This window comes from Anolis sagrei, chromosome Y (assembly GCF_037176765.1).
Source record: "Anolis sagrei isolate rAnoSag1 chromosome Y, rAnoSag1.mat, whole genome shotgun sequence".
Classification (NCBI taxonomy): Eukaryota; Metazoa; Chordata; class Lepidosauria; order Squamata; family Dactyloidae; genus Anolis; species Anolis sagrei.
Window position 1 is genome coordinate 12,406,536 of NC_090035.1, and position 27,997 is coordinate 12,434,532.

The window sequence follows — 27,997 nt, forward strand, 5'->3', positions numbered from 1 at the left end:
TCTGGAATAATAATAAGTTACATGAGAGAGGAAATAATGATAATAATAATAAGAAGAAGAAGAAGAAGAAGAAGGAAAAACCTGAAAATGAAAAAAACCCACGAATTTTACAGTATAAGTCTATGGGCAATCTGGAGTGAGAACAAGGCCGGATAGCGCTCTATGTGCATTGAAAGGAAGGAAAGGGGGAAAGGAAGCCGGGGACTGAATCCCACCAGCGGTCCCTTTACCTTTGTGAATGAAGTGGGCCACTTTTTGGAAGTCCGCCTCCACAAACCCCCTGGAGGTCAGGGCCGGCGTCCCCAACCGCAGGCCGCTGGGACGCAAAGCGCTTTTGTCCCCTGCAAAGGTCAGGAAAGAAGGGAAGAAAAACACAGAATAAATGAGATAAAATGGGAAGCAGGCCAGGTGGGGAAAGAAATGCACAAAAAGGGGTACTGGGATCCTTTCCCACCCAGTAGGTGGGAGTTTGACACCTTTGACGCCATTCTTTCTCACACTGTAAAATTAACCCAGTTTTATATATCGCTTTCACTGCCTTGGCTCAATGCTGTGTAATCCTGGGAGCTGTAGTTTTACAACATTGTTGGCCTTCTCTTCCAAATTTCACTTTGCCTGGGCTGTGTCAAATTGTGTTGTTCCTACAGTGCAGAAGCACCCGAGAGAGCAAGTGTGGCATAATGTTTTGGTTTGGATTATGACCCTGGAGACCTGGGTTTGAATCTCGGCTCAGCCATGAAAACCCACTGGGTGACCTTGGGCAAGTCACTTTCTTTCAGCCTCAAAGTGTCTTTAAATACAAGTTTTGTTTTGCATTCTACCCTTTTGGCATTCAAGATTACATTATATACACACACCCACACCATGTGTGTGTGTGTGTGTGTGTTAGAGAGAGAGAGAGAATATACATGCACACCACAAATATAAACACACACACACTATGTATATATATATATACATTCACTATGTGTATTATACACACATATACACATTTATATATGAAGTGCATATATACATTATATATATACAGTACATATATATACATTATATATATATGTACTGTTGTATTTGGGCTCGGCCTCATGTAAGCCGCACCGAGTCCCTTGGGAGATGGTAGCGGGGTATAAATAAAGTGTTATTATTATTTATTATTATTATATATGTATAAATGTGTGTATATGCCATGTATATACATACACAGTATATATATCCTGTGTGTGTGTGTGTATATATATATATATACACACACACACACACACACACACACACATACATACACACAAACAAATAGGGTATATATGCACACACACATGTATACGTAGTGTGTGTGTATATAGTATATATGCACCTGTATGTATGTATGTACATATATATGTATATACACACACAATGTACACAACACATACACTTTCACACACAGTAACAGCTCTCAGCTTTGGAGCTGCTGGACAATGGCCTGCCATGACCCCACCTGAACCCTGCGCGGCCTCACCTGGGCAGGTGTTCTTGTTGCAGGCAATAGAGCAGAGCTCCAGGACCCTTTCCGCCCGGCCCCCGTCGGTCCCTCGGCTGCGTAAATCCACCAGGATCAAGTGGTTGTCGGATCCCCCTGGAAAGACAGCCCTGAAGATTCACTCACAGCATCCAGAATTGGGGACGGGGGCTGCTGGGTGTTGCAGTGCAACAGTATTTGGAAGGCGACGTGATTCCCACCCCATTTTAAGGATGTAGAGCTCAAAATTAGTCTCCTTACCCGTGACAATGTGATACCCCAAACCGATGAGGGACTTTGACAGAGCCTTGCAGTTGGCCACCACCTGCTGCTGGTAGGCTTTGAACTCGGGAGTCATGGCTTGCTTCAGAGCAACGGCGATCCCTGGCCATTGAAACAGAGAGAAAAGCGTGAGTAGTTTCTGTGCCTCGGTTGGAGGATTTTGCATGCAAATTGCAGACTCAGACCTATGGTACTGGATATTAGAAATACCTTAAGAGGAATCTTGACAATTAAAATATTTACTCAAATCTAGTGGGCTAAATGGCCTTGACAACATTAGAGTGAACATCAGATTTGCGTCATACGGTGATCTAAGTGCTGAGCCAAAGCCAAAGGAGAAGCTCCTCTTTGAGGGATCTCTTCCCTGATCTAATGGCTCAATGCTATGGGATAATAATAATAATAATAATAATAATAATAATAATAATAATAATAAATGTTTTTATCCCGCCACCATCACCCCGAAGGGACTCAGGGCGGCTAACATGAGGCCAAGCCCAAATAATCACAATAAGGCAAAATAAATAGAATGCTGTGTCTAGTGTAAAACTGGGGTGGGATAAACAATGAGGTTAATCTTCACTGAGGGATGAGATAAGTACATCAAAAAGACAAATTAGTACTGGCACGAGACATGGTATGGGAATTAGTTGTTCATTCCTCAAAAGCACACCGGAAAAGCCAAGTGTTTAAGCTTTTCCTAAAGGTTGCCAGGGTGGGTGCTTGCCCAATCTCCCTGGGGAGTGAGTTTCAGACCGAGGGGCCATCACGGAGAAGGCCGTCTCCCTCATCCCCACAAGCTGCACTTGCAATGGAGGCGGGAACGAGAGATGGGCCTCTCCCAAAGATTGAAGGGATTGCGCAGGTGCGTAGGGGGAAATCACAAAGGTAGGCAGGTCCCAAACCGTTCAGGGCTTTGTAGGTGATAACCTGCACCTTTCATCTCATCTCAAGAACAGAGAAGCATCCTGAGCTCTGAAGATCACCTGGGAAGGAATCCCACTGGAGCATTGCAGCGCACCCAAATACCTGGGAGTCACTCTGGACCATGCTCTGACCTACAAGAAGCACTGCCTGAACATCAAGCAAAAAGTGGGTGCAAGAAAAAATATCATACGAAAGCTGACTGGCACAACCTGGGGATCACAACCAGACACAGTGAAGACATCTGCCCTTGCACTGTGCTACTCTGCTGAGTATGCATGCCCAATGTGGAACACATCTCACCATACTAAAACAGTGGATGTGGCTGTTAATGAGACATGCCGCATTATCACGGGGTGTCTGCGCCCTACACCACTGGAGAAATTACACTGCTTAGCAGTTATCACACCACCTGACATCCGCCAGGAAGTAGCAGCCAATAGTGAAAGGACCAAGACAGAGACATCTCCAGCTCATCCCCTGTTTGGGTATCAGCCAGCACATCAACTACTTAAATCTAGAAATAGTTTTCTAAGATCTACAGAGACACTCGCTAGAACACCTCAGCAAGCGAGAGTCCAAAAGTGGCAGGCTCAAACCCAGAACCTCAACCCATGGCTGATACCCAATGAGAGACTCCCCTCTGGGCACACAGAGGACTGGGCACCTTGGAAGGCGCTGAACAGACTGCACTCTGGTACCACGAGATGCAGAGCCAACCTTAAGAAATGGGGCTACAAAGTGGAATCCTCAACATGTGAGTGTGAAGAAGAGCAAACCACTGACCACCTGCTGCAATGCAACCTGAGCCCTGCCTCATGCACCATGGAGGACCTTCTTGCAGCAACACCAGAAGCACTCCAAGTGGCCAGATACTGGTCAAAGGACATTTAATCAACTACCAAACTCACAAATTTTGTATTTTGTCTGTTTGTTTACTTTGTTCTGTTAGAAATGTAATATAATTGACTGGTTGCCCTGACACAACAAATAAAATAAATACCTGCACCTTGAATTGGGACCGGAAAATGAACAGCAGCCAACAGAGCTCCTTAAACAGGGGGGTAGACCGCTCCCTGTAATTCGCTCCAATTAGCAGTCTGGCTGGCCCCACATAGAGTGCATTGCAATAATCCAAACTAGAGGTAACTAAGGCATGGACCATGGCCAGATCAGACTTCATGAGCTGGGATCTCTTAATTTAATGGCCAGGACTCAATGCTATGGAATTCTGGGATATGTAGTTTGGTGAGGCATCTGTGTTCTTTGGCAGAGAAGGCTCAAGGCCTTGTGAAACTACAGCTCCCATGATAGAGTTAGGATTTGAACCATGCTTATCCCAGACCAACACTAAAATGCATATATATATATATATATATATATATATATATATATATATATATAATGCCAGCACCTACTTACCTGCAATGGCGTGGTTATGGGGCCCTCCTTGTAAACCCGGAAACACAGCTTGGTTGATGAGGCTTTCCAAATTGTATAGGATTTCCTTTCCTGTTTTCGGGTCCACGCTGCGGGCTCCTGAAAGACAAAGAGATATGTATTGGATAGGGGTCTAGATGTTGTTGTTGTTCATTCGTTCAGTCGTCTCCGACTCTTCGTGACCTCATGGACCAGCCTACGCCAGAGCTCCCTGTCGGCCGTTACCACCCCCAGCTCCTTCAAGGTCAGTCCAGTCACTTCAAGGATGCCATCCATCCATCTTGCCCTTGGTCGGCCCCTCTTCCTTTTGCCTTCCACTTTCCCCAGCATAATTGTCTTCTCTAGGCTTTCCTGTCTCCTCATGATGTGGCCAAAGTACTTCAGCTTTGTCTCTAGTATCTTTCCCTCCAGTGAGCAGTCGGGCTTTATTTCCTGGAGGATGGACTGGTTGGATCTTCTCGCAGTCCAAGGCACTCTCAGCACTTTCCTCCAGCACCACAGCTCAAAAGCATCGATCTTCCTTCGCTCAGCCTTCCCTAAGGTCCAGCTCTCACATCCGTAGGTTACTACAGGGAATACCATGGCTTTGACTAGGCGGATCTTTGTTGCCAGTCTGATGTCTCTACTCTTTACTATTTTATCAAGATTGGACATTGATATAGTGCTATTTATGCCTGATCTGCCCCATAGAAATGTGATGGAGGAAGTCCCGCAAAAACAAAGTTTTTGCAGTTTAATAAACTTTTCCCAATTAGGAAATGACATTTATAACCCAGGAACAAAAATAATATAAACAGGAAGCTCTGGCGTGGGCTGGTCCATGAGGTCACGAAGTATCGGAAGAGACTGAACGAATAAGCAACAACTAATAATATAAATTAATCAATGTTTGGTCTTCCCAAGCATCAGGTTGCCTCTCCTGGTGTCTTTGGTCTCACTGATATTCCTCCTTTGGCATCTTCACAACCTCCTCACCTTTCCGGTAGAAGATCATCCCGGCCCGGCATCCACGCAAGGTCTTGTGGGTCGTGGTGGAGACAACGTCGCAGTGGTCGAAGGGTGAGGGCACCACGCCGGCCGCCACCAGGCCGCTGATATGGGCCATGTCGGCCATTAAGTAGGCGCTGTTCTCATCTGCAATCTTCCGCATGCGGGCATAGTCCAGGTTCCGCGAGTAGCAGCTGACCCCTAAGGAAGGAGAAATCAGTCATAGACAATATGAGTTGGAAGTGGCACCCAAAGGCCATCCACCCGAATCCCATTCTACTATGCACTTAAAGCCCTCCTGACAGATGGCCATTCAGCCTCTGCTTTAAAACTGGTTTTTTTGGAGCATGTTAAAATCAGTTGGTGAGTGTGTTAACTGAAAAATGCAAAGCATAAAGCTGATTGGTTGGGCCATGCCCAAGAGGCTAGCTGAGCCTGGGATTTTTGTACACAGTTACATGTTTAGGTTTCCTGTGCCAGAGTTTGCCAAGGCAAGTTAGTATATTTTCTGCTTCTGAGCTGCCGGAAGAAGATCCTTCACACGGACATGCAAGGAATATTTGAGTCTCTCTCAAGGAACATTGTGTGAGTCAATGCAACTGTTCACATGTCTGTATACATTGAATTATGCTTTATTACAGTTGTTATGATTTTATTGATGTTAAAGTTTTTATATTGTAACGGTGTTTTTGGTGGTATTGAATTTTGCCTTGTAAACCGCCTCGAGTCACTGGAAGGCTGAAAGGGGCAGTATACAAATACTGTAAATAATAATAATAATAATATATGTTGCTCTGCATAACAAAGAGTAAACACTGATATTATTTAATGATCATCCACATGGAATATCTTTTCTGGATTGGTAAAGATGTGAACTATGCATGATTTTCATTCCGCCACAGTTTCTGCATATAGCGGAGGACCCCAAAGGCTGGAGAAATCAGTCATAGAAGATAAAAGTTCGAAGAGAAAGAGAAATCAGCCATAGCAGAGCACCTGATGAACCAACCTGGACACAGCATTTTATTTGAGAACACAGAAATGCTGGACCACTCTCACAACCACCATATCAGACTACACAGAGAAGCCACTGAAATACACAAGCATGTGGACAGTTTCAACAGAAAGGGGGAAACCATGAAAATGAACAAAATCTGGCTACAACTATTAAAAAACTCTAAAATTGCAACAGCACAACAACAGAGAGGAAACAAACAAGGACATCTAATCACCTCTCAAAAAAGTTTGCTCCAGACACAGTCAGGCCATTGTATGCTAATCAAGGTGGTCAGTTGAAACATTCACCCCTAGCTCCAGCAGACAAGAGTCCTTTGTCCCCCCCCCCCTGGTCATTCCACAGATATATAAACCCTTTTCCTAGTTCCAACAGACCTCACTACCTCTGAGGATGCTTGCCATAGATGCAGGCGAAACGTCAGGAGAGGATGCCTCTAGACCATGGCCATATAGCCCGAAAAAACCTACAACAACCCAGTGATTCTGTCCATGAAAGCCTTCGACAATACAAAGTTCAAAGGGTCACCCAAAGAAGATAATAGTTCGAAGGGTCACCCAATCCAATCCAACCTGCTTCTGGCATGCACTAAAAAGCCCCCCTGACAGATCGCCATCTAGCATCTGCTTAAAATGGGTTTTACAAGTAGCAGCTGACCCTTAAGAAAGGAGAAACCGATCATATGTGTCAGAAATATTAAAAATTATCTATGTATTTTTAATTACAAAAATGTGAGTCAAGCACTGAAAGGGTCAAATGGATCCAATGACTCAGCAAAAGCTATAGTTCAATATAAGCTTAGAAGGCCTCAGTGTTAGTTCACCCTCAGTCTGAGAGGGGGTCCAGAGGAGGGCGACTAAAATGATCAAGGGTCTGGAGAACAAGCCCTATGAGGAGCGGCTTAAGGAGCTGGGCATGTTTAGCCTGAAGAAGAGAAGGCTGAGAGGAGATATGGTAGCCATGTATAAATATGTGAGAGGAAGCCACAGGAAGGTGGGAGCAAGCTTGTTTTCTGCTTCCTTGGAGACTAGGACAAAGAACAATGGCTTCAAACTACAAGAAAGGAGATTCCATCTGAACATAGGAAGAACTTCCTGACTGTGAGAGCCGTTCAGCAGTGGAACTCTCTGCCCCGGAGTGTGGTGGAGGCTCCTTCTTTGGAAGCTTGTAAACAGAGGCTGGATGGCCATCTGTCAGGGGTGATTTGAATGCAATATTCCTGCTTCTTGGCAGAATGGGGTTGGACTGGATGGCCCACGAGGTCTCTTCCAACTCTAGGATTCTATGAGAGAGGCCTCATTGTATGAGAGGCATCAATCTGAGAGAGCCCATTGTGAGAGCGCCACGGTGTGAGAAGGTCTCAGTATGAGAAGGCCTCAGTGTGAGAAGGCCTCAGTGTGAGAGAAGCCCCAGGTTGAAGTCCATCGTTTGTGAAACTCCAGTGTGAAGGCTGCTGTGTGTGTAAAGCTCCTGTGTAAGTTCAGTGTGAGAGGAAGCTCAGTGAGGGCGAAGCTGTTTATCTGCATGAGAAAGAAGCCCAGCGTGGAAGCAAGGAAGGAAGTATAAAGAACTTTATTTGTGTTAGGGAAACCTTGTAAACAGTGCAACCATATTATATTACTACAAAAAAGCCTCCTATGGAAGAGATAACATTGGTCCGTGTGTTTTTGTTCTTTTTATCACTTTGGGCTACTGGTACTGGGTCACGCTGCTGCTAATAAGTTACTCTGCTGTGCATTTATGAGGAGGGTCTTTTGTAAATAAGCCCAACAATATGAGATAACTCAATCCATATGGCCATCTAGGGAGATTCCACCAGATAAATATTCTCTCAACCTTCTCCAAGCCAAACATTCCCAGCTCCTAAGTATTTGTCCATTATTACCCTGGGTATTACTGCTGGTAAGTGAGATTCTGGGCATTGTAGTCCCCCACCAAAAGAGCAATGCTTCCACGCTGTGATGATTTGGGGAAAGGGTTCCCACTTGTCTGTTTCTCGATTCATTACCTGCAATGATGAGTTTCGGATGGAACAAGCGGGCGTTTTCCTCCAAACGGTCATAGTCTATGTATCCCGTCTCGGGGTTGACCTGAGGGAGAAAGAAACCCAAGGAAATAATGTGTTGTTGAAGGCGTTGATGGCCAGAATCACTGGGTTGATGTAGGTTATTGATCCTACAATCTTACAGCACCCTTGTCTCTATTGCCTTTGTGGATTATTTGCAAACGTTTGTATTTTTATGAGTTTGCACACATTTGTAATTTCACGATTTTGCAATCATTTCCATTTCATGATTTTGCAAACATCTGTATTATTTTTACGATTTGCAATGTTGTGATAGTTAAATTTGTGGTTGTGATAGTGTTGTGATAGTGGTGTTAGCTTCCTTTGCAAAAGTTAAGATAGTTACCCCTGGGCTTTCAGAGAGAATGATGGGCTGCATCAAGCATGGGCAAACTTGGGTTTGGGACACAAACAAAGCATGGGTTTTGGACACAAACAATGCAGCTACAAGCATGGGCAAAGTTTGCCCTTCAGGTGTTTTGGACAGCTTAAGCGGCTGAGGGGGAAAAGGAAGGGGCCTGAGGCTGTTAGGAATGGTGGGAGTTGGAGTCCAAAACACCTGGAGGGAGGGCCCAAGTTTGCCCAAGCCTGGGCTACGTGGATCCAATGCAAGGTCTCACCTTGTAAGGCATGGACTCGAAAAAGATGGAGGTGGCCGAAATCTTCTTCTTATCGGTCATGAAGCCGTGGGTCAGGTGACCCCCGTCCGGCAGATCCAAGCCCATGATCCTCCCATGGGGCTCGACCAGAGCCGTGTAAACAGCAAAGTTTGCCGGAGACCCTGAAAGTAAAAAGGTGAGAGCTGGGAACGATTCAGAGACCAAAACAGTCAATGGCTGGATAGCCACAGATCAACCATGGAATACCAAATGTTATTGGGCATTGAATCTTGCCTCTGTAAACCACCTTAAGTTGCCCGCGGGCTGAGAAAGGCGGTATAGAAATACAGTAAATAATAAATAAATAAATAGGTTACATGTTTTTGAGTATTTACATAAAACTAGTTGGTGGCAGCCACCAATACGAAAATTCTGGAGTAGAACATCTACTTTCAAAGTAAGGCCCGCACAATGAAACAGGTAATAACACTTTCAAACCAAGAACAGAACATTTTTTCAAATTTTGTTGTAAAGTGCCATCATCATTTTTTATAATTATGGTGATGGAGTCACCTTCTCTGGAGGTCTTTAAGCTGAAGCTGGATGACCATCTGTTGGGAGGGCTTAAAGGAATACGATTGGATGGCATGTGGGGGTCCCTTCCAACTCTAGGATTCTGATTCTAGTTTGCAAAGAGTAAGAGATATCTGGATGGCCATCTGTTGGGAGGACTTTGGTGATGTCTTCCTATCATACAGAAGGCGAAAGGACTAGATGGCCTTTGGGGGCCCCTTCCAAATCTAGGGTTCTATGATTTTATTTTGCAAAGATGTCTGGATGGCCATCTGTTGGGAGGGCTTTGGTGATGCCTTCTTATTGTATAGAAGGCGAAAGGACTAGATGGCCTTTGGGGGCTCCTTCCAAATCTAGGGTTCTATTATTTTATGTTGCAAAGAATAAGGACTGTCTGGATGGCCATCTGTTGGGAGGGCTTTGATTACTGTTTGATTTCCTGGCTAGAGGAGGTTGGGTTGAATGGCCTTTCAGGGTTCCTTCACACTCTAGAGTTCAGTGGTCTATTTTGAAAAGAGTAAGAGACTTGGGATGGCCATCTTCTGGGAGGGCTTTATTTTACTGTATTATTGTCTTATTTTTCAGGTGAAGGGGGTTGGACTGGATGGCCTTTGGGAGCCCCTTCCTGCTCTTGGATTCTCTTATTCTGTTCTGCAAAGAATAAGAGGAGATGTTTTTGACACAATGGGTGGACAATGGTCTGGCAGTTTTGTATCAATGTCTCAATGTCCAATTAAAGGTTATGATGGTACCTGAATACGGCTGGACATTGACGCCCCACTTCTGGGGGTCCAGCCCATAGGCCTCAAGGGCTCGCTTTTGGCACAGCCGCTCCAGTTCGTCCACAAACTCCGTCCCACCATAATATCTGCCAAGGAGAAGGAATTAGTTATGCTTGAGCACACAGAATTGGAGGACATGGGTTATATACTATTGACTTGAGTCTAATGCTCACCTTTTTTTGTCTAAATTCCCTCACCAAAATCAGGGCGCACATTAGATTTGCAATATCGTGAGTGCTTAGTGCTGAGCACAAGCCAAAGGGGAAGCTGCTTCAGGACCTCACCTCTAATTTAATGGGCACGGCTCAGTGCTATGCAATCTTGGGGTGTGTTGTTTAGTGCAGCATCAGCATTTTGGGGCAGAGAAGGCTCAAAACCTTGCAGGACTACAGCCTCCATAGCATTTAATCAAGGCAGATAACATGGATTCATTCCGCAACAGAGATGCGCCCCAAGGTTTTCCTTTCCATTGCTGGAAGCTTTGATGCTGTAGCACTTCTCTTTTTGCAAACATTTGTATTTTATGATTTTGCAAACATTTGTATTTCATGTTTTTACAAACATTTGCATTTCATGATTTTGCAAACATCTATATTTCATGATTTTGCAAACAATTGCATTTCATGATTTTACATACCATTTGCATTTTTGGATTTTTGCAAACATCTGTATTTTATGATTTTTTGCAAACATCTGTATTTCATGATTTTGTGTACGATTTGCATTTTAGGATTTTTGCAAACATCTGTATTTCATGATTTTTTTGCAAACATCTATATTTCATAATTTTGCATACAATTTGCATTTTAGGATTTTTGCAAACGTCTGTATTTTATGATATTTTTGCAAACATCTGTATTTCGTGATTTTGCGTAAGATTTGCATTTTAGGATTTTTGCAAATGTCTGTATTTTATGATATTTTTGCAAACATCTGTATTTCATGATTTTGCATACGGTTTGCATTTTAGGATTTTTGCAAACATCTATATTTCATGATTTTGCAAACAATTGCATTTCATGATTTTACATACGATTTGCATTTTAGATTTTTTGCAAACGTCTGTATTTCATGGTATTTTTTGCAAACATTTGTATTTGACAAAGAGGGGACTTTTGACCGCTGCGCATTACATTCGGCAGCAAATAGGGGGTTTTTGGGGGGGGGGGTGGTTACAGGATATTGGAAATGGAAGTATGCCCGAAATTTGAGACTCGAGACAATGCAGCCTGGGTCTCTGTGTGTGCACTCGGATCCCCTGCCCACCTTTGCCCTGGATAGCCCTCCGAATATTTGTTGTTGAGGCAGGAGCCCAGGGCCTCCAAAACAGCGCGGCTGGCAAAGTTCTCCGACGCAATGAGCTCCAAGCCCGTCCTCTGCCGGTGCTTCTCCTTCTTGATGATGTCAAAGACCTGAAAGCAAGAGGACAAAAGGAGGCCAAGGCTCAGCCGAGAGGACCCCAAGCAAGGGCAACAAAACATACTTTAACGGGGAAGAGATGCATGGTACCCCACTTTGGCAACAAAAACAAAATGCACTGATATAGGACACCTGGCTTGGAAACCGGACATGCAAAATATTCCAAGTGGAATATGAGCCAAGAGTGTGATGCAGCAGCAGAAAAGGTCAATGCGATTCTACTCTGTGTCAATAGGAATATAACGTCCGGAGTAAAAGAAGTTATAGCTTTACACTCTTCTGCTTTGGTTAGGCCTCACTTGGGATAATATTATGTTAGACCACAATATCAGGGCAGAAAATAGTTGGACTGGATGGCATTTTGTGGTCCCTAGCAATTCTAGTAGGAGTCTATCATCATCTTTTACAATGATGATGATTATGATGCTTCTCCGGAATTTTTAAAGCAGAGGCTGAATGGTCTTCTTTTGGGAGGACTTTGATTGTGCCTATCTTTATGGCAGATGGCGGTGGACTGGATGGCCCTTGGAGTCCCTTCCAACCCTATGATTTTAATAATAATAATAATAATAATTCTATCTTCAGGTTCTTGTGGATTTTTTCAGGCTATAGAGCCATGTTCTAGAGGCATTTCTCCTGACGTTTCGCCTGCATCTATGGCAAGCATCCTCAGAGGTTGTGAGGTCTGTTGGAAGTAGGAAAAATGGGTTTATATATCTGTGGAATGGCTGGGGCAAGGAGCTCTTCCCTGCTGCAGTTAGGTGTGAATGTTTAGCTGATCACCTTCATTAGCATTTGAAGGAAAAGTGTTCCTGCCATACATCAAGGGAACCACTGATCGCATAGGGAAGCTGATGAGGAAACACAACATACAAACAATCTACAAACCCACCAAGAAAATCCAACAAATGCTACGTTCAGCAAAGGACAAGAGGGATCCTCTCACCTCTGCAGGAGTCTACCGTGTACCATGCAGCTGTGGACAAGTCTACAGAGGGACCACCAAACGCAGCAGCATTGCCCAGACACGCATCAAGGAACATGAAAGGCACTGCAGACTACTTCAACCAGAGAAGTCAGCCATAGCAGAGCACCTGATGAACCAGCCTGGACACAGCATATTATTTGAGAACACAGAAATGCTGGACCACTCCAACAACCACCATGTCAGACTACACAGAGAAGCCATTGAAATCCACAAGCATGTGGACAATTTCAACAGAAAGGAAGAGACCATGAAAATGAACAAAATCTGGCTACCAGTATTAAAAAACTCTAAAATTATAACAGCTAAACAACAGAGAGGAAAAAACCAGGCACAGATTAACACCTCCCAGCAACAGATTTTCCCAGGCTCAGGCAGGCCTTCAAATGCTAATGAAGGTGATCAGCTAAACATTCACACCTAACTGCAGCAGGGAAGAGCTCCTTGCCCCACCCCAGCCATTCCACAGGTATATAAACCCATTGTCCTAATTCCAACAGACCTCACTATCTCTGAGGATGCTTGCCATAGATGCAGGCGAAACGTCAGGAGAAATGCCTCTAGAACATTGCTCTATAGCCCGAAAAAACCCACAAGAACCTAGTGATTCCAGCCATGAAAGCCTTCGACAATACAATTCTATCTTCCTTTATAGCCGAATGGGGTTGGACTGGATGTCCCTTGGGATCCCTTCCAACTATGAATCTAATAGTAGTAGTAGTAGCAGCAGCAGCAATAATAATTCTATTTCTTTATGGCCAAAAAATGGGGTTGGACTGGATGTCCCTTGGGATCCTTTCCAGCTCTATGAGTCTAATAATAATAATAATAATAATAATTATTATTATTATTATTATTATTCTATCTTCCTTTATGGCTGAAGGGGGTTGGACTGGATGGCTCTTGGAGTCCCTCCCAACTCTGAGACTACTACTACTACTACTAATAATAATAATAATACTAATACTAATAACAATAATAATTATTATTATTGTTATTATTAGTAGTAGTAGTCTCAGAGTTGGAAGGGACTCCAAGGGCCATCCAGTCCAACCCCCTTCAGCCATAAAGGAAGATAGAATTATTGTTGTTGTTGTTATTGTTTTTATTATATTATTGTTGTTGTCCAATGTGTGATTTAATACAACAACCAGCGGAGTGATCTTGTTTGCTGTGGACTCATCTTGTTGAGTTTCAAATTATTATTATTATTATTATTATTATTATTATTATTTCTTCCTTTATAGGCTAATGGGGTTGACTGGATGACCCTTGGGTCTCTTCTAACTATGAGTCTAATAGTAATGATAATTATTATTATATCTTCCTTTATGGTCAAAGACGGTTGGACTGGATAGCCTATGGGGCCCCTTCCAACTCTGGAATTCTATGAGGCAGGATGGTTGCCTGTCAAGAGGGCTTTAATTGTGTCCTCCTTTATAGCAGAAGGAGGTTAGACCGGATGGCCTTTGGGGGTCTCTTCCAACTCTAGGATTGTATTATTATATCCCTGATAAAGCCCTTTGGACCAACTTTAGCACAGTAGGTTAAACCACTAGCTGCAGTAAATCATGTCAGTTGAAAGGTTAACAGTTCGAAGTCAAGGTAAGCTCCTGGCCTTTAGCCCAGCTTCCGTCTACCTAGCGGTTCGAAAGCAAAATATGAGTAGATAAATAGGTACTGCTTAAAAGCTGGGAGGTATTTTAAGGCACCCATATGGAAATGCCAGAAAAATGCTGGCGATCCGATCAATGAGGAAGTTTACAAATAAACCTCTTAAGCTGGGAAGATGGAGCGACAGCACCCCTTGTGGCCGGAACCGAGCACAAGCCTCCAAGATGCTGAAGATGGAGAAAAGCCTATACGTACCTCTTTCTATGTACAATTGTCTGTGTTGTCAGTGTATAAACAGCATTGAATGTTTGCCGCCTATGTATGTTCTGTGATCTGCCCTGAGTCCCCTTTGGGGTGAGAACAGCAGAATATAAATACTGTAAATAAATAAATTTAGTTCCCATGTTAGGATGATGGGAAAATTGGAAATGAAACCCAAGATATACTCACTTCAGGGTCGTTGGAGTCGAGCGGCTGCATCACCATCTTGTTATGGGAGGCCCAGACTTCCTTTGAGATGGGCTCTCCTCTGTCATTGCAATGATCCATAGCGGATATTGGGAATGGCCGGACTCTGAGAAGGGAGAAAGAAAGAAAGAGTGACCAAAGGATCCCAAAGTCTGCCTTTTCAAAAGGGACCAGAAGTCTCTTCTCAGTATAGCATATCTATTAAATACAATACGATCATTGTAATTACAGAATCTATATCTGCAGTTTCATTTACCCAGGAGAAAATAATAATAATAATTGTAAGCCGCCCTGAGTCCCCCCTCGGGGGTTGAGAAGGGCGGGGTAGAAGTACTCAAAATAAATAAATATAATAATAAATATAATGAATAAAGAATATAATTATTTATATTGAATAATAATAATAATAATTCAATATAAATAATTATATTATATTATTTATTATATTCATTATATTTATCATTATATTTATTTATTTATTTATTTCGAGTACTTCTACCCCGCCCTTCTCAACCCCTGAGGGCGGCTTACAAAAAGGCACAATTCGATGCCTACACAGTAATACAGATAAAATATAGACAGCAATTAAAACAGTTATAACAGTTAAAACAATCAGTATATATCACACTCAATAAAAAATCAATCTTATGCTCAACGTTCGCAACTCAGAGTCCATAACTTCATTCCACATTTTCCATTCCTGTCAATCGTTGTTGTCCTTTATTTATCTGCCAGATTGCCCAAACCCTGGTCCCAAATCCATGTTTTTAATTTCCTTCTAAAGGAAAGGAGGGATGACGATGATCTAATTTCCCCGGGGAGTGAATTCCATAGGTGAGGGGCCACCACCGAGAAGACCCTGCTCCTCGTCCCCGCCCATCTCACTTGTGATAGAGGTGGGGCCGAGAGCAGGGCCTCCCCGGAAGATCTTAAACTCCGAGGTGGGATGTAGAGGGAGATGCGTTCAGACAGATATGCTGGTCCGGAACTGTATAGGGTTTTGTAGGTCAAAACCAGCACTTTGAATTGTGCTCGGAACTGGATCGGCAGCCAGTGGAGCTGGCATAACAGGGGGGTTGTATGCTCCCTGTATGACGCTCCGGTGAGTAATCTGGCTGCCTCCCACTGGACTAATTGAAGTTTCCGAACAGTCTTCAAAGGCAACCCCACGTAGAGTGCGTTGCACTAATCTATCCGGGATGTAACAAGAGCGTGGACCACTGTGGCCAGATCAGACTTCCCAAGGTACAGGCGCATCTGGCGCACAGCAAGATGAGCCCACTGCAGACAAGACAGCCATCTTGTCTGCTGTGGACACATCTTGTTGTGTTTCAAATAATAATAACAACAACAACAATAATAACAATGAATTAATATTGTTATTGCTATTATTAAATATAATAAAATCCTTTCTATATATGACACAATGTAATTAATATAAGTGATGTTATGGGTATTACTATTAATAATCGTAATAATTTATGCAAACAATAATAAAATGAATTAATAAAAATTATATTGTTGTAGCTAATGTGATTATTAGGTTTTTTTTAATATTGGTAGCCAGGTTTTGTTCATTTTCGTTGTTTCCTCCTTTCTGTTGAAATTGTCCACATACTTGTGGATTTCAAGGGCTTCTCTGTGTAGTTTAAACTCTAAAATCAGGACCGTAAATAAAGAGCAAAACTCAGAAAACGGGGGAATTCCAGACAGGAAACAATCAGGGCCAGCTAACGCCTTCCAACAAAGGATTCACTCAGGCAGAAACCAGCCAGGCTTTGAAGCTGCAAGGCCATTCAATGGTAATCAAGGTGGCCAATTGCAACATTCAGACTTGCCTCAAGCAGACAAGAGTTCTTTCCCCCACCCTGGACATTTCAGATATATAAACCTCCTTTGTCTAGTTTCCATCAGACCTCACAACCTCTGAGGATGCATGGCACAGATGTGGGCAAAATGTCAGGAGAGAATGCTTCTGGAACATAGTTATACAGTCTGGAAAACTCTCAGCAACCCATTGATTCTGGCAATGAAAGCCTTTGACAACACATTTATAATATTAATAACAATAATTAATAATTACCCCCTCTCCACTTTACCTTTTTGGTTGTCTCCTTAAGGATTTTCTAGTAGGCAATTACCATGTAGTCCTATGATAGACCGAGCCATTTCCTAGAGAAAGAGTCCCTATGTCGTACACCAAGACCAGAAGTCAGAGGACTCACTAGCATTCAGTGATGGTTCAGCTACAAATTCGGGGGGATAGAAATATATCCTATCCTCTTAATGGCAACAGCTAGAATTCATTGGATTCTGGGCGCTGTAGTCCCCAAAAAAGACTGGCAAAGCAACCTGAGACGGCTTTGCATCTGTTGGCTTCCATCAACATTGCAGACTGGAAGAAGGCCAACATTACAGCCGGAAAAATGGGAGAGAGGGGAAAGACGCCCCCCAATTAATCGTTAACTAATTGAGCAACCATTGCATTGCTAAAGTCCATTTGGAAACACTGTATGACGGCAACAAGGACTTCTCGGCATCAGAGAAAGAGAGAAAGGCTATGTTAAAATCACTCCTCTCCATCCACACCCATTTGAATGTTTAATCATAGAATAGAATCATAGAATCAAAGAGTTGGAAGAGACCTCATGGGCTATCCAGTCCAACCCCATTCTGCCAAGAAGCAGGAATATTGCATTCAAATCACCCCTGATAGATGGCCATCCAGCCTCTTTCTAAAAGCTTCCAAAGAAGGAGCCTCCACCACACTCCGGGGCAGAGAGTTCCACTGCTGAACGGCTCTCACAGTCAGGAAGTTCTTCCTCATGTTCAGATGGAATCTCCTCTCTTGTAGTTTGAAGCCATTGTTCCACTGCGTCCTAGTCTCCAAGGAAGCAGAAAACAAGCTTGCTCCCTCCTCCCTGTGGCTTCCTCTCACATATTTATACATGGCTATCATATCTCCTCTCAGCCTTCTCTTCTTCAGGCTAAACATGCCCAGCTCCTTAAGCCGCTCCTCATAGGGCTTGTTCTCCAGACCTTTTATCATTTTAGTCCCCCTCCTCTGGACACATTCCAGCTTGTCAATATCTCTCTTGAATTGTGGTGCCCAGAACTGGACACAATATTCCAGATGTGGTGTAACCAAAGCAGAATAGAGGGGTAAGCATGACTTCCCTAGATCTAGACACTAGGCTGCTATTGATGCAGGCCAAAATCCCATTGGCTTTTTTTGCCGCCACATCACATTGTTGGCTCATGTTTAACTTGCTGTCCACGAGGACTCCAAGATCTTTTTCACACGTACTGCTCTCGAGCCAGGCATTGTCCCCCATTCTGTATCTTTGCATTTCGTTTTTCCTGCCAAAGTGGAGTATCTTGCATTTGTCACTGGTGAACTTCATTTTGTTAGTTTGAAGTTAATATATGTTAATATATAGATATATCTATCTATATCTATATATTGCTTCCTCCTAACTTGACCATTAAAGAAATGTTAATTAGATTAGTAGGAAAAGCAAAGGCCTGGGGATTTTCTTGTATTGTAGTTGTTTATTCATGCCAAGGCCATTTGCATACAAACAAAATAATATATAAGTATTGTCAAAGGCTTTCATGGCTGGAATCACTAGGTTTTTTCGGGCTATATGGCCATGTTCTAGAGGCATTTTCTCCTGACTTTTCGCCTGCATCTATGGCAAGCATCCTCAGAGGTAGTGAGGTCTGTTGGAGTTAGGAAAATGAGTTTATATATCTGTGGAATGACTTTCAACAGAAAGGAGGAGACCATGAAAATGAACAAAATCTGGCTACCAGTATTAAAAAACTCTAAAATTACAACAGCAAAACAGCAGAGAGGAAACAACCAGGCACATCTTAACACCTCTCAACGAAAGATTCCCCCAGGCTCAGCCAGGCCTTCAAATGCTAATGAAGGTGGTCAGTTGAAACATTCACACCTAGCTCCAGCAGACAAAAGTCCTTTGTCCCACCCCGGTCATTCCACAGATATATAAACCCATTTTCCTAATTCCAACAGACCTCACTACCTCTGAGGATGCTTGCCATAGATGCAGGCGAAACGTCAGGAGAAAATGCCTCTAGAACATGGCCATATAGCCCGAAAAAACCCACAAGAACCTAATATATAAGTACCGTGCCGACCCGAATATAAGCCGAGACACCTAATTTTGCCAAAAAAACTGGGAAAACATATTGATTCGAGTATAAGCCAAGGGTGGGAAATGCAGCAGTTTCGGGTAAATTTCAAAATAAAAATAGATACCAATAAAATTACATGAATAGAGGCAACAGTAGGTTAAATGTTTTTGAATATTTACATAAAACTGTAATTTAAGATATGTCTGTCCAACATAATAGAGTAAAATAATAAATGTACTAATAATAGAATAAAATAACAAATGCCATAATACTAATAATAATAATAACAACAACAACAACAATAGAGTAAAATAATGTAAAAGTAATAACAATAATAAAGAGAGTGAAATAATAAATGTAATAAAAACAATAAAAATAGATTAAAATAATAAATGTAATAAAGCAATAATAAATTGAGTAAAATAATGTTAATGTAATAACAATAATAAAGGGAGCAAAATAATTAATGTAATAATAATAATAATAATAGAGTAAAATAATGGAAATGTAGTAATAACAATAATAGAGTAAAATGTAAGAGTAATAACAATAATAAAGAGAGTAAAATAATGTAAATGTAATAAAAACAATAAAAATAGATTAAAATAAAAAATGTAATAAAGCAATACTAAATTGAGTAAAATAATGTAAATGTAATAATAATAATAATAGAGTAAAATAATGGAAATGTAGTAATAACAATAGAGTAAAATAATAAATGTAATAAAAACAATAAAAATAGATTAAAATAATTAATGTAATAAAACAATAATAAATTGAGTAAAATAATGTTAATGTAATAAAACAATAATAAAGAGAGCAAAATAATTAATGTAATAATAATAATAATTTTATAATAATAATAATAGAGTAAAATAATGTTAATGTAATAAAACAATAATAATAAATTGAGTAAAATAATGTTAATGTAATAACAATAATAAAGAGAGCAAAATAATTAATGTAATAATAATAACAGAGTAAAATAATGAAAATATAATAACAATAATAAATAGAGCAAAATAATAAACGTAATAATAATAGAGTAAAATAATGTAAATGTAATAACAATAATAAATAGAGCAAAATAATAAATGTAATAATAATAATAATAGAGTAAAATAATGTTAATGTAATAAAACAATAATAATAAATTGAGTAAAATAATGTTAATGTAATAACAATAATAAAGAGAGCAAAATAATTAATGTAATAATAATAACAGAGTAAAATAATGAAAATATAATAACAATAGAGCAAAATAAGAAATGTAATAATAATAACAGAGTAAAATAATGTAAATGTAATAACAATAATAAATAGAGCAAAATAATAAATGTAATAATAATAATAATAGAGTAAAATAATGTAAATGTAATAATAACAATAATAAATAGAATAAAATAGGAAATGTAATAAAACAATATCTGAGTAAAACAATAAATGTAATAATTATAGAGGAAAATAATGTAAATGTAATAATAATAGAGTAAAATAATAAATGTAATAAAACAATAGAGTAATGTAATGTTAATGTAATAACAATAATAAAGAGAGCAAAATAATTAATGTAATAATAATAACAGAGTAAAATAATGAAAATATAATAACAATAGAGCAAAATAAGAAATGTAATAATAATAACAGAGTAAAATAATGTAAATGTAATAACAATAATAAATAGAGCAAAATAATAAATGTAATAATAATAATAATAGAGTAAAATAATGTAAATGTAATAATAACAATAATAAATAGAATAAAATAGGAAATGTAATAAAACAATATCTGAGTAAAACAATAAATGTAATAATTATAGAGGAAAATAATGTAAATGTAATAATAATAGAGTAAAATAATAAATGTAATAAAACAATAGAGTAATGTAATGTAAATGTAATAACAATAATAAATAGAGCAAAATAATAAACGTAATAATAATAGAGTAAAATAATGGAAATGTAATAACAATAATAGAGTAAAATAATAAATGTAATCATAATAATAATAACAGAGTAAAATAATAAATTATCTTGACTCGAATATAAGCCAAGGGGGGCTTTTTCAGCCTAAAAAAAGGGCTGAAAACTCAGCTTACACTCGAGTATATACAATACTACCTGTCAGCCTTCTGGATCCTGCCTATTGAAATGCAATGCCATCAAAACATTATCAAATACGAACAACGATATTCCCATTGAGATGAGATCAAATCCAATTAGCAAAGAATATTGCATTAAGTGGGTACAGACTGAGTCTCTCTTCTCCAAAACGCTTGAGACCAGAAACGTTCTGGATTTCAAATTGGATTTTGAAATTGTCTATACTTGCTCATAATATGACCTTTTGGAGATGTCACCAAGTTCCAAATATTGGAGCAGAATGCCTATTGGGATGCCTTTTACTGATCGGAAATATATTTATTATTTATTTTATTGTTTCCTTGATGGAAGGAAAAAATCAGTTGATTAACCATATTTTTCAGTTAATTCACCTACGCCAGGCATTAGCATGTTCCCTCTCCAAGAAGCCCTAGACCAGTGTTTCCTAACCCGGGGGTCGGGACCCCAGAGGGGGGGAGGTTGCGAGGGGGTGTCAGAGGGATCGCCAAAGATCTTCAGATATTTTTTATGATATTAGGAGCACAGTGCTCTCCGGTAGTAGACGAACTACATTTCCCCATAATCACTGTCAATTACTCCCAAATCCCTCCAGTATTTTCTGTTGGTCATGGGGGTTCTGTGTGGGAAATTTGGCCCAATTCTATCATTGCAGGGGTTCAAGGGGCTCTTTGATTGAAGGTGAACTATACATCCCAGCAATTACAACTCCCTAATGTCAAGGTCTACTTTCCCCAAACTCCACCAGCATTCACATTTGGACATATTGAGCATTCATGCCATGTTTGGTTCAGATCTATCATTGTTTGAGTCCACAGTGCTCTCTGGATGCAGGTGAACTACAATTCCTAAACTCAAGGTCAGTGCCCACCAAACCCTTCCAGTATTTTCTGGTGGTCATGGGAGTTCTGTGTACCAAGCTTGGTTCAATTCCATTGTTGGTGTTCAGAATGCTCTTTGATTGTAGGTGAACTGTAAATCCCAGAAACTACAACTTCCAAATGGCAAGGTCCATTTTCCCCAAACTCCACCAGTGTTCACATTTTCTCTTGATTGTGGTAGTTCTGTGTGTCAAGTTTGGTTCAATTCCATCGTTGGTGGAGTTCGGAATGCTCTTTGATTGTAGGTGAACTATAAATCCCAGAAACTACAACTTCCAAATGGCAAGGTCAGTTTCCCCCAAACTCCACCAGTGTTCATATTTGGGCATATTGTGTATTCATGCCAAGTTTGGTCCAGATCTATCTTTGTTTGAGTCCACAGTGCTTGTTGGATGTAGGTGAACTACAACTCCTAACTAAACTCAAAGCCAATGCCCACCAAACCATTCCAGTTCTGTGTATCAAGCTTGGTTCAATTCCATTGTTGGTGGAGTTCAGAATGTTCTTTGATTGTAAGTGAACTATAAATCCCAGAAACTACAACTTCCAAATGGCAAGGTCTATTTTCCCCAAACTCCACCAGTGTTCACATTTGGACATATTGAGTATTCATGCCATGTTTCACCCAGATCTATCATTGTTTGAGTCCACATCTCTGGATGTAGGTGAACTACAACTCCAAAACTCAAGGTCAATGCCCACCAAACCCTTCCAGTATTTTCTGCTGGTCATGGGATTTCTGTGTACCAAGCTTGGTTCAATCCCATTGTTGGTGGAGTTCAGAATGCTCTTTGATTGTAGGTGAACTATAAATCCCAGAAACTACAATGTCCAAATGGCAAGGTCCATTTTCCCCAAACTCCACCAGCGTTCACATTTGGATATTGAGTATTCATGCCATGTTTGGTTCAGATCCATCATTGTTTGAGTCCACAGTGCTTGCTGGATGTAGGTGAACTACAACTCCCAAACTCAAGGTCAGTGCCCACCCAACCCTTCCAGTATTTTTTGTTGGTCATGGGAGTTCTGTGTACCAAGCTTGGTTCAATTCCATTGTTGGTGGAGTTCAGAATGCTCTTTGAATGTAGGTGAACTACACATCCCAGCAACTACAACTCCCAAATGACAAAATCAATTCAAATTTGGACGTATTGGGTATTTATACCAAATTTGGTCCAGCGAATTAAAATACATCCTGCCTATCAGATATTTACATTACGATTCATAACAGTAGCAAAGTTACAGTTATGAAGTTGCAACGAAAATAATGTTATGGTTGGGGGTCAGCACAACATGAGGAACTATATTAAGGGGTCACTGCATTAGGAAGGTTGAGAACCACTACCCTAGACAATAACAAGGGATAATAGGGTTTGTAGTCCAACATGATTATCTAGATGGGTCCTAGGCCCCAATCTGTTGCTTTTGCAAGAACTACTATGTCTCTTGCTGTTTTCCTCTTCTTGCTTTTGTCAATGTGCAATACTTCTTTTGGCAAGGAGCCCTTCGAAGCGCATGACAGATAATGGGAAGGGTTCTTTTAAGTGCCAGCCCATGTTGTGTAAGTATATGTCCTAATATATTTTTTTACTTGCTCTCTCTGCACATTATATAGTCTAGCAATTCAACTTTGCAAACCTTTTGAAAAGGATTCTTCTGTTATTCTGAAAATAATGGGAAAGTATTGGTTTGGAAAATCCAAGAGGGAAAAGAAACCAATGCAATGCATTTTAACTGGAAGGAATGCATCAAACCTTGAAAGCTAAGCAGGGCCAGTCCTGGATGGTGCTTGGATGGGAGATCATAGAATCATAGAATCAAAGAGTTGGAAGAGACCTCATGGGCCATCCAGTCCAACCCCATTCTGACAAGAAGCAGGAATGTTGCATTTAAATCACCCCTGACAGATGGCCATCCAGCCTCTGTTTAAAAGCTTCCAAAGAAGGAGTCTCCACTACACTCCGGGGCAGAGAGTTCCACTGCTGAACGGCTCTCACAGTCAGGAAGTTCTTCCTCGTGTTCTGATGGAATCTCCTCTTTTGTAGTTTGAAGCCATTGTTCCGCGTCCTAGTCTGCAAGGAAGCAGAAAACAAGCTTGCTCCCTCCTCCCTGTGGCTTCATCTCACATATTTATACATGGCTATCATATCTCCTCTCAGCCTTCTCTTCTTCAGGCTAATCATGCCCAGCTCCTTAAGCCGCTCCTCATAGGGCTTGTTCTCCAGACCCTTGATCATTTTAGTCGCCCTCCTCTGGACACATTCCAGCTTGTCAATATCTCTCTTGAATTGTGGTGCCAACAAATACAAAGTTCTGTAGAAAGTTGGTTTTCCTTTCCTAGGAAATCCATAGCGTTGCATGCATCTATTCTTTCTCTTCCAAACTCTGTCTTCACAACAACCCTGCCAAGTAGCCCAAATTTGGCTGTCCCTTGGAACAAGATCTTTCTTAGATGCTTGGGTGGGAGATCGCCAACAAATTCCAGGTTCTGTAGGAAGTTGGCTTTAGTAAGCCCTAGGAAATCCATAATGCTGCATGTCTCTAGTCTTTGCTTTCTCTTCCAAACTCTATCTTCACAACAACCCTGCAAAGTAGTCCAAACTTGGCAGTCCCTTGGAACAAGACTTTTCTTACAATTTCAGAACAGAAATGGGGAAACTTTCCACTCTTTAGAAGTGGCTGGACTGCAACTCCCATCATGCATGGCTATCTATCTTCCCAGAAGTCTAAAGTCCAAAGAGACAGCCTTTTTTGGGGTTGTTTCCCCACTTTTATGTTTTCCAGTTGCAAATTTGAAAGTATATTCCTTCATATACTATCAATAAAAAACACATTCTGCTTGTCATCTAGGACTACACATTCTGTTGGAATCTTAGCAAGGAATTACTTACCGGACCCTTCGAAGTGTCTGCAAAGAAAGAAGAAAGCAAGAAAGAAAGACCTCCTCGATGGAACTGGGCTTAAATCCTGCCAGGGGAATGGAACGTTCAGGGCTTTCCCCCAGACGCGTCGCAGCCAATCAGCGCGCTCCCTTCGCGAGCCCGGGCAAGTCGCAGCCAATCATAGGGGAGAACCAGCACCGCCACGCCCCCTTTTCTTGTCTCGCGCGCCATTGACATGCCTGGGTTTGATTTGATGCAATTTGACCCTCCTTGAACTTGCCCTGGCTCAGTGCTCTGGGATTCTGGGAGTTGTAGTGTGTTCACACTGGGACAGAGAAGGCTCAAAGCCTTGCAAAACTCCCAGCAGCATTGAGCCAGGGCAGTTAAATATAATGTAAATATAATATAAATGTAATACAATATAATACTAATAATAATATATGATAATTAAATATTTTATATTACATGTAACATTACATAATAATATATTATAATTATATATTTTATATTACATGTCATATTACTAATAATATTACAATATAATTGTATAGTACAATATAGTAATATACAGGGTTAGTCAAAATGCATAGGCCAATAAGCCATTCAATTGAATGGCTTATTGGCCTATGCGTTTTGACTAACCCTGTATAATGCTGATACTGTATTATGTTGCAGGTTTGAATCTGGGAGAGCCCAGACGAGCTCCCTCTATCAGCTCCAGCTTCTCAGGAGAAGCCTCCCACAAGGGTGGCAACACATCAAAACATCCGGGTGTACCCTGGACAACGTCCTTGCAGACGGCCAACTCTCTCACACCAGAAGCAACTTGCAGTTTCTCAAGTCATTCCTGACATGACAAAAAACTGTGCTAATAATATAATATATTGTATGTATATATATCTTACAAACCGCTCTGAGTCCCCTTCGGGGTGAGAAGGGCGGCATATAAATGTCGTAAGAGTGGCAGGACATCAAAACATCCGGATGTCCCCTGGGCAATGTCTTTGCAGATGGCCAATTGTCTCACACCAGAAGCGACTTACAGTTTCTCAAGTCAGCCGACAAAAAAAACCCAAACAAGCCTGTGCTAATAATATCATATATTGTATGTATATATATTTTGTAAACTGCTCTGAGTCCCCTTCGGGATGAGAAGGGCGGCATATAAATGTCACAAATAAATAAATAAAAGCGGTATCAAACTGCATTAATCCTGCAATGTAGATGCACCCTAGGAAAGAAGAAGCAATAGATGCATTGCTGTTGCACATGAGAATTTGGAGTGCAAGGCTTGCAAGAATTGTTTTAAGCAGGATTTTGCCTCTAAATCCGGATTCAGGCACAATCCCTGCAGATATGCTTTTAATTGAATTAATCTGGGGTTTTTTTACTCATGGTTTAGAGGCACTCTTTTAGCAGCAGCCAAGGAAAGAAAGACCACAGAGCCACTTCTTAGCGTTGCCATAAACCTCTCTGATTTATGGCAAATTCAAGATTATTTTATGTGACTTGCCCAAGATCTCCATTGGGTTTCCCTGGCCAAGCAGGAATTCAAAATTGGGTCTCAACACTCAAATCGTACTGGCTTTTGGTCAAGTTATGACTTCTCAGTAACTGGTTTTTATGCTTTTATGAGCAGCTTTAAATCACATAGATTGTTCTGTTTTTTTCCATGGCTCGCCTTTAGCAAAAAATATTTTGTTTAAGGCTTTCATGGCCAGAATCACTGGGTTACTGTAAGTTTTCCAGGCTGTATGGTCATGTTCCAGAAACATTCTCTCCTGATGTTTTGCCCACATCTATGGCAGGCATCCTCAGAGGTTGTGAGGTCTGTTTGGAAACTAGGCAAATAAGGTTTATATATCTGTGTAATAATGTCCAGGGTGGGAGAAAGAACTCGTGTCTGCTTGAGGCAAGTGTGAATATTGTAATTGGCCAGACTTTTTTTTTTTGTCGTGTCAGGAGAGACTTGAGAATCTGCAAGTCACTTCTGGTGTGAGAGATTTGGCCATCTGCAAGGACGTTGCCCAGGAGACGGCCGGATAATTTTTTGATGTTTTTTATCATCCTTGTGGGAGGTTTCTCTCATGTCCCCGCATGGGAAGCTGGAGCTTGTAGAGGGTGCTCATCCGCCTCTCCCTGGATTCGAACCTGCAATCTGTTGGTCTTCAGTCCTGCTGGCACAGGAGTTTAACCCACTGCGCCACTGGGGACTCCATTGGCTAGACTGATTAGCATTGAAGCAGCCAGGCTTTGAAGCTGCAAGGCTATTAAATGCTAATTGGCCAGATTGATTAGCATTGAATAGCCTTGCAGCTTCAAAGCCTGGCTGCTTCCTGCTTGGGGGATCCTTTGTTGGGTGGTGTTAGCTGGCCCTGATTGATTCTTATCTGGAATTCCCATGTTTTTTTTATTTACTGCTTCGATTTTAGAGCACCTGATGAACCAACCTGGACACAGCATATTATTTGAGAACACAGAAATGCTGGACCACACCAACAACCACCATGTCAGACTACACAGAGAAGCCATTGAAATCCACAAGCATGTGGACCATTTCAACAGAAAAGAGGAAACCATGAACATGAACAAAATCTGACTGCCAGTATGAAAAAAATGTAAAGAAACATGGCCATACAGCCTGGAAAACTCACAGCAACCCAGTGATTCCGGCCATGAAAGCCTTCGACAACACAACAAGGGTTCTTGTAGTTTTTTTCGGGCTATATGGCCATGGTCTAGAGGCATTCTCTCCTGACGTTTCACCTGCATCTACGGCAAGCATCCTCAGAGGTAGTGACCTCACTACCTCTGAGGATGCTTGCCATAGATGCAGGCGAAACGTCAGGAGAGAATGCCTCTAGACCATGGCCATATAGCCCGAAAAAACCTACAACAACCCAGTGATTCCGGCCATGAAAGCCTTCGACAATACATCGAACACAACAAGAATAATAGCTACTTCTTAATCACTAGATTGATGTCTGATGAAGAAGCAATGAAAGCTTTTGATTTGCGCTGAACTTATCCAGAGATAAACATGAGATGATGATGATGATGATGATGATGATGATGATGATGATGATGATAATAATAATAATAATGTTATTTCAGGAGGTAGCCTTTAGGATGCCATCCAGATTCACTTACTGTTATTGAAATTTGCTGTTTAGTTCCACTTTGCCTGATTGTGAAGAGACATCCATAATTTGTAAAATTTGAATGGCTCCATATTATAACCCAGTAGTTCTCAACCTTCCTACTGCCATGACCCCTTAATACAGTTCCTCGTGTTGTGGTGACCCCCA

The 27,997-nt window shown here is 41.0% G+C and overlaps 1 protein-coding gene across 1 annotated transcript in view; it reads right to left on the reverse strand.

Annotated features, from left to right (window-relative positions):
* Window positions 1-24,806, reverse strand: part of LOC137095178 (serine hydroxymethyltransferase, cytosolic-like) — a 29,182-nt gene extending 4,376 nt beyond the window's left edge. The window contains exons 1-11 of the mRNA XM_067461539.1: window positions 24,699-24,806; window positions 14,628-14,751; window positions 11,426-11,571; window positions 10,130-10,245; window positions 8,826-8,986; window positions 8,149-8,230; window positions 5,114-5,326; window positions 4,121-4,237; window positions 1,754-1,876; window positions 1,493-1,609; window positions 231-341 (exon numbers count right to left, since the gene is read on the reverse strand). Coding sequence (XP_067317640.1) covers window positions 231-341; window positions 1,493-1,609; window positions 1,754-1,876; window positions 4,121-4,237; window positions 5,114-5,326; window positions 8,149-8,230; window positions 8,826-8,986; window positions 10,130-10,245; window positions 11,426-11,571; window positions 14,628-14,726 — 1,285 coding nt within the window. The 5' untranslated portion in view covers window positions 14,727-14,751; window positions 24,699-24,806. The remainder of the gene's footprint in view (window positions 1-230; window positions 342-1,492; window positions 1,610-1,753; window positions 1,877-4,120; window positions 4,238-5,113; window positions 5,327-8,148; window positions 8,231-8,825; window positions 8,987-10,129; window positions 10,246-11,425; window positions 11,572-14,627; window positions 14,752-24,698) is intronic.
* Between the last annotated feature and the right edge of the window lie 3,191 nt (window positions 24,807-27,997).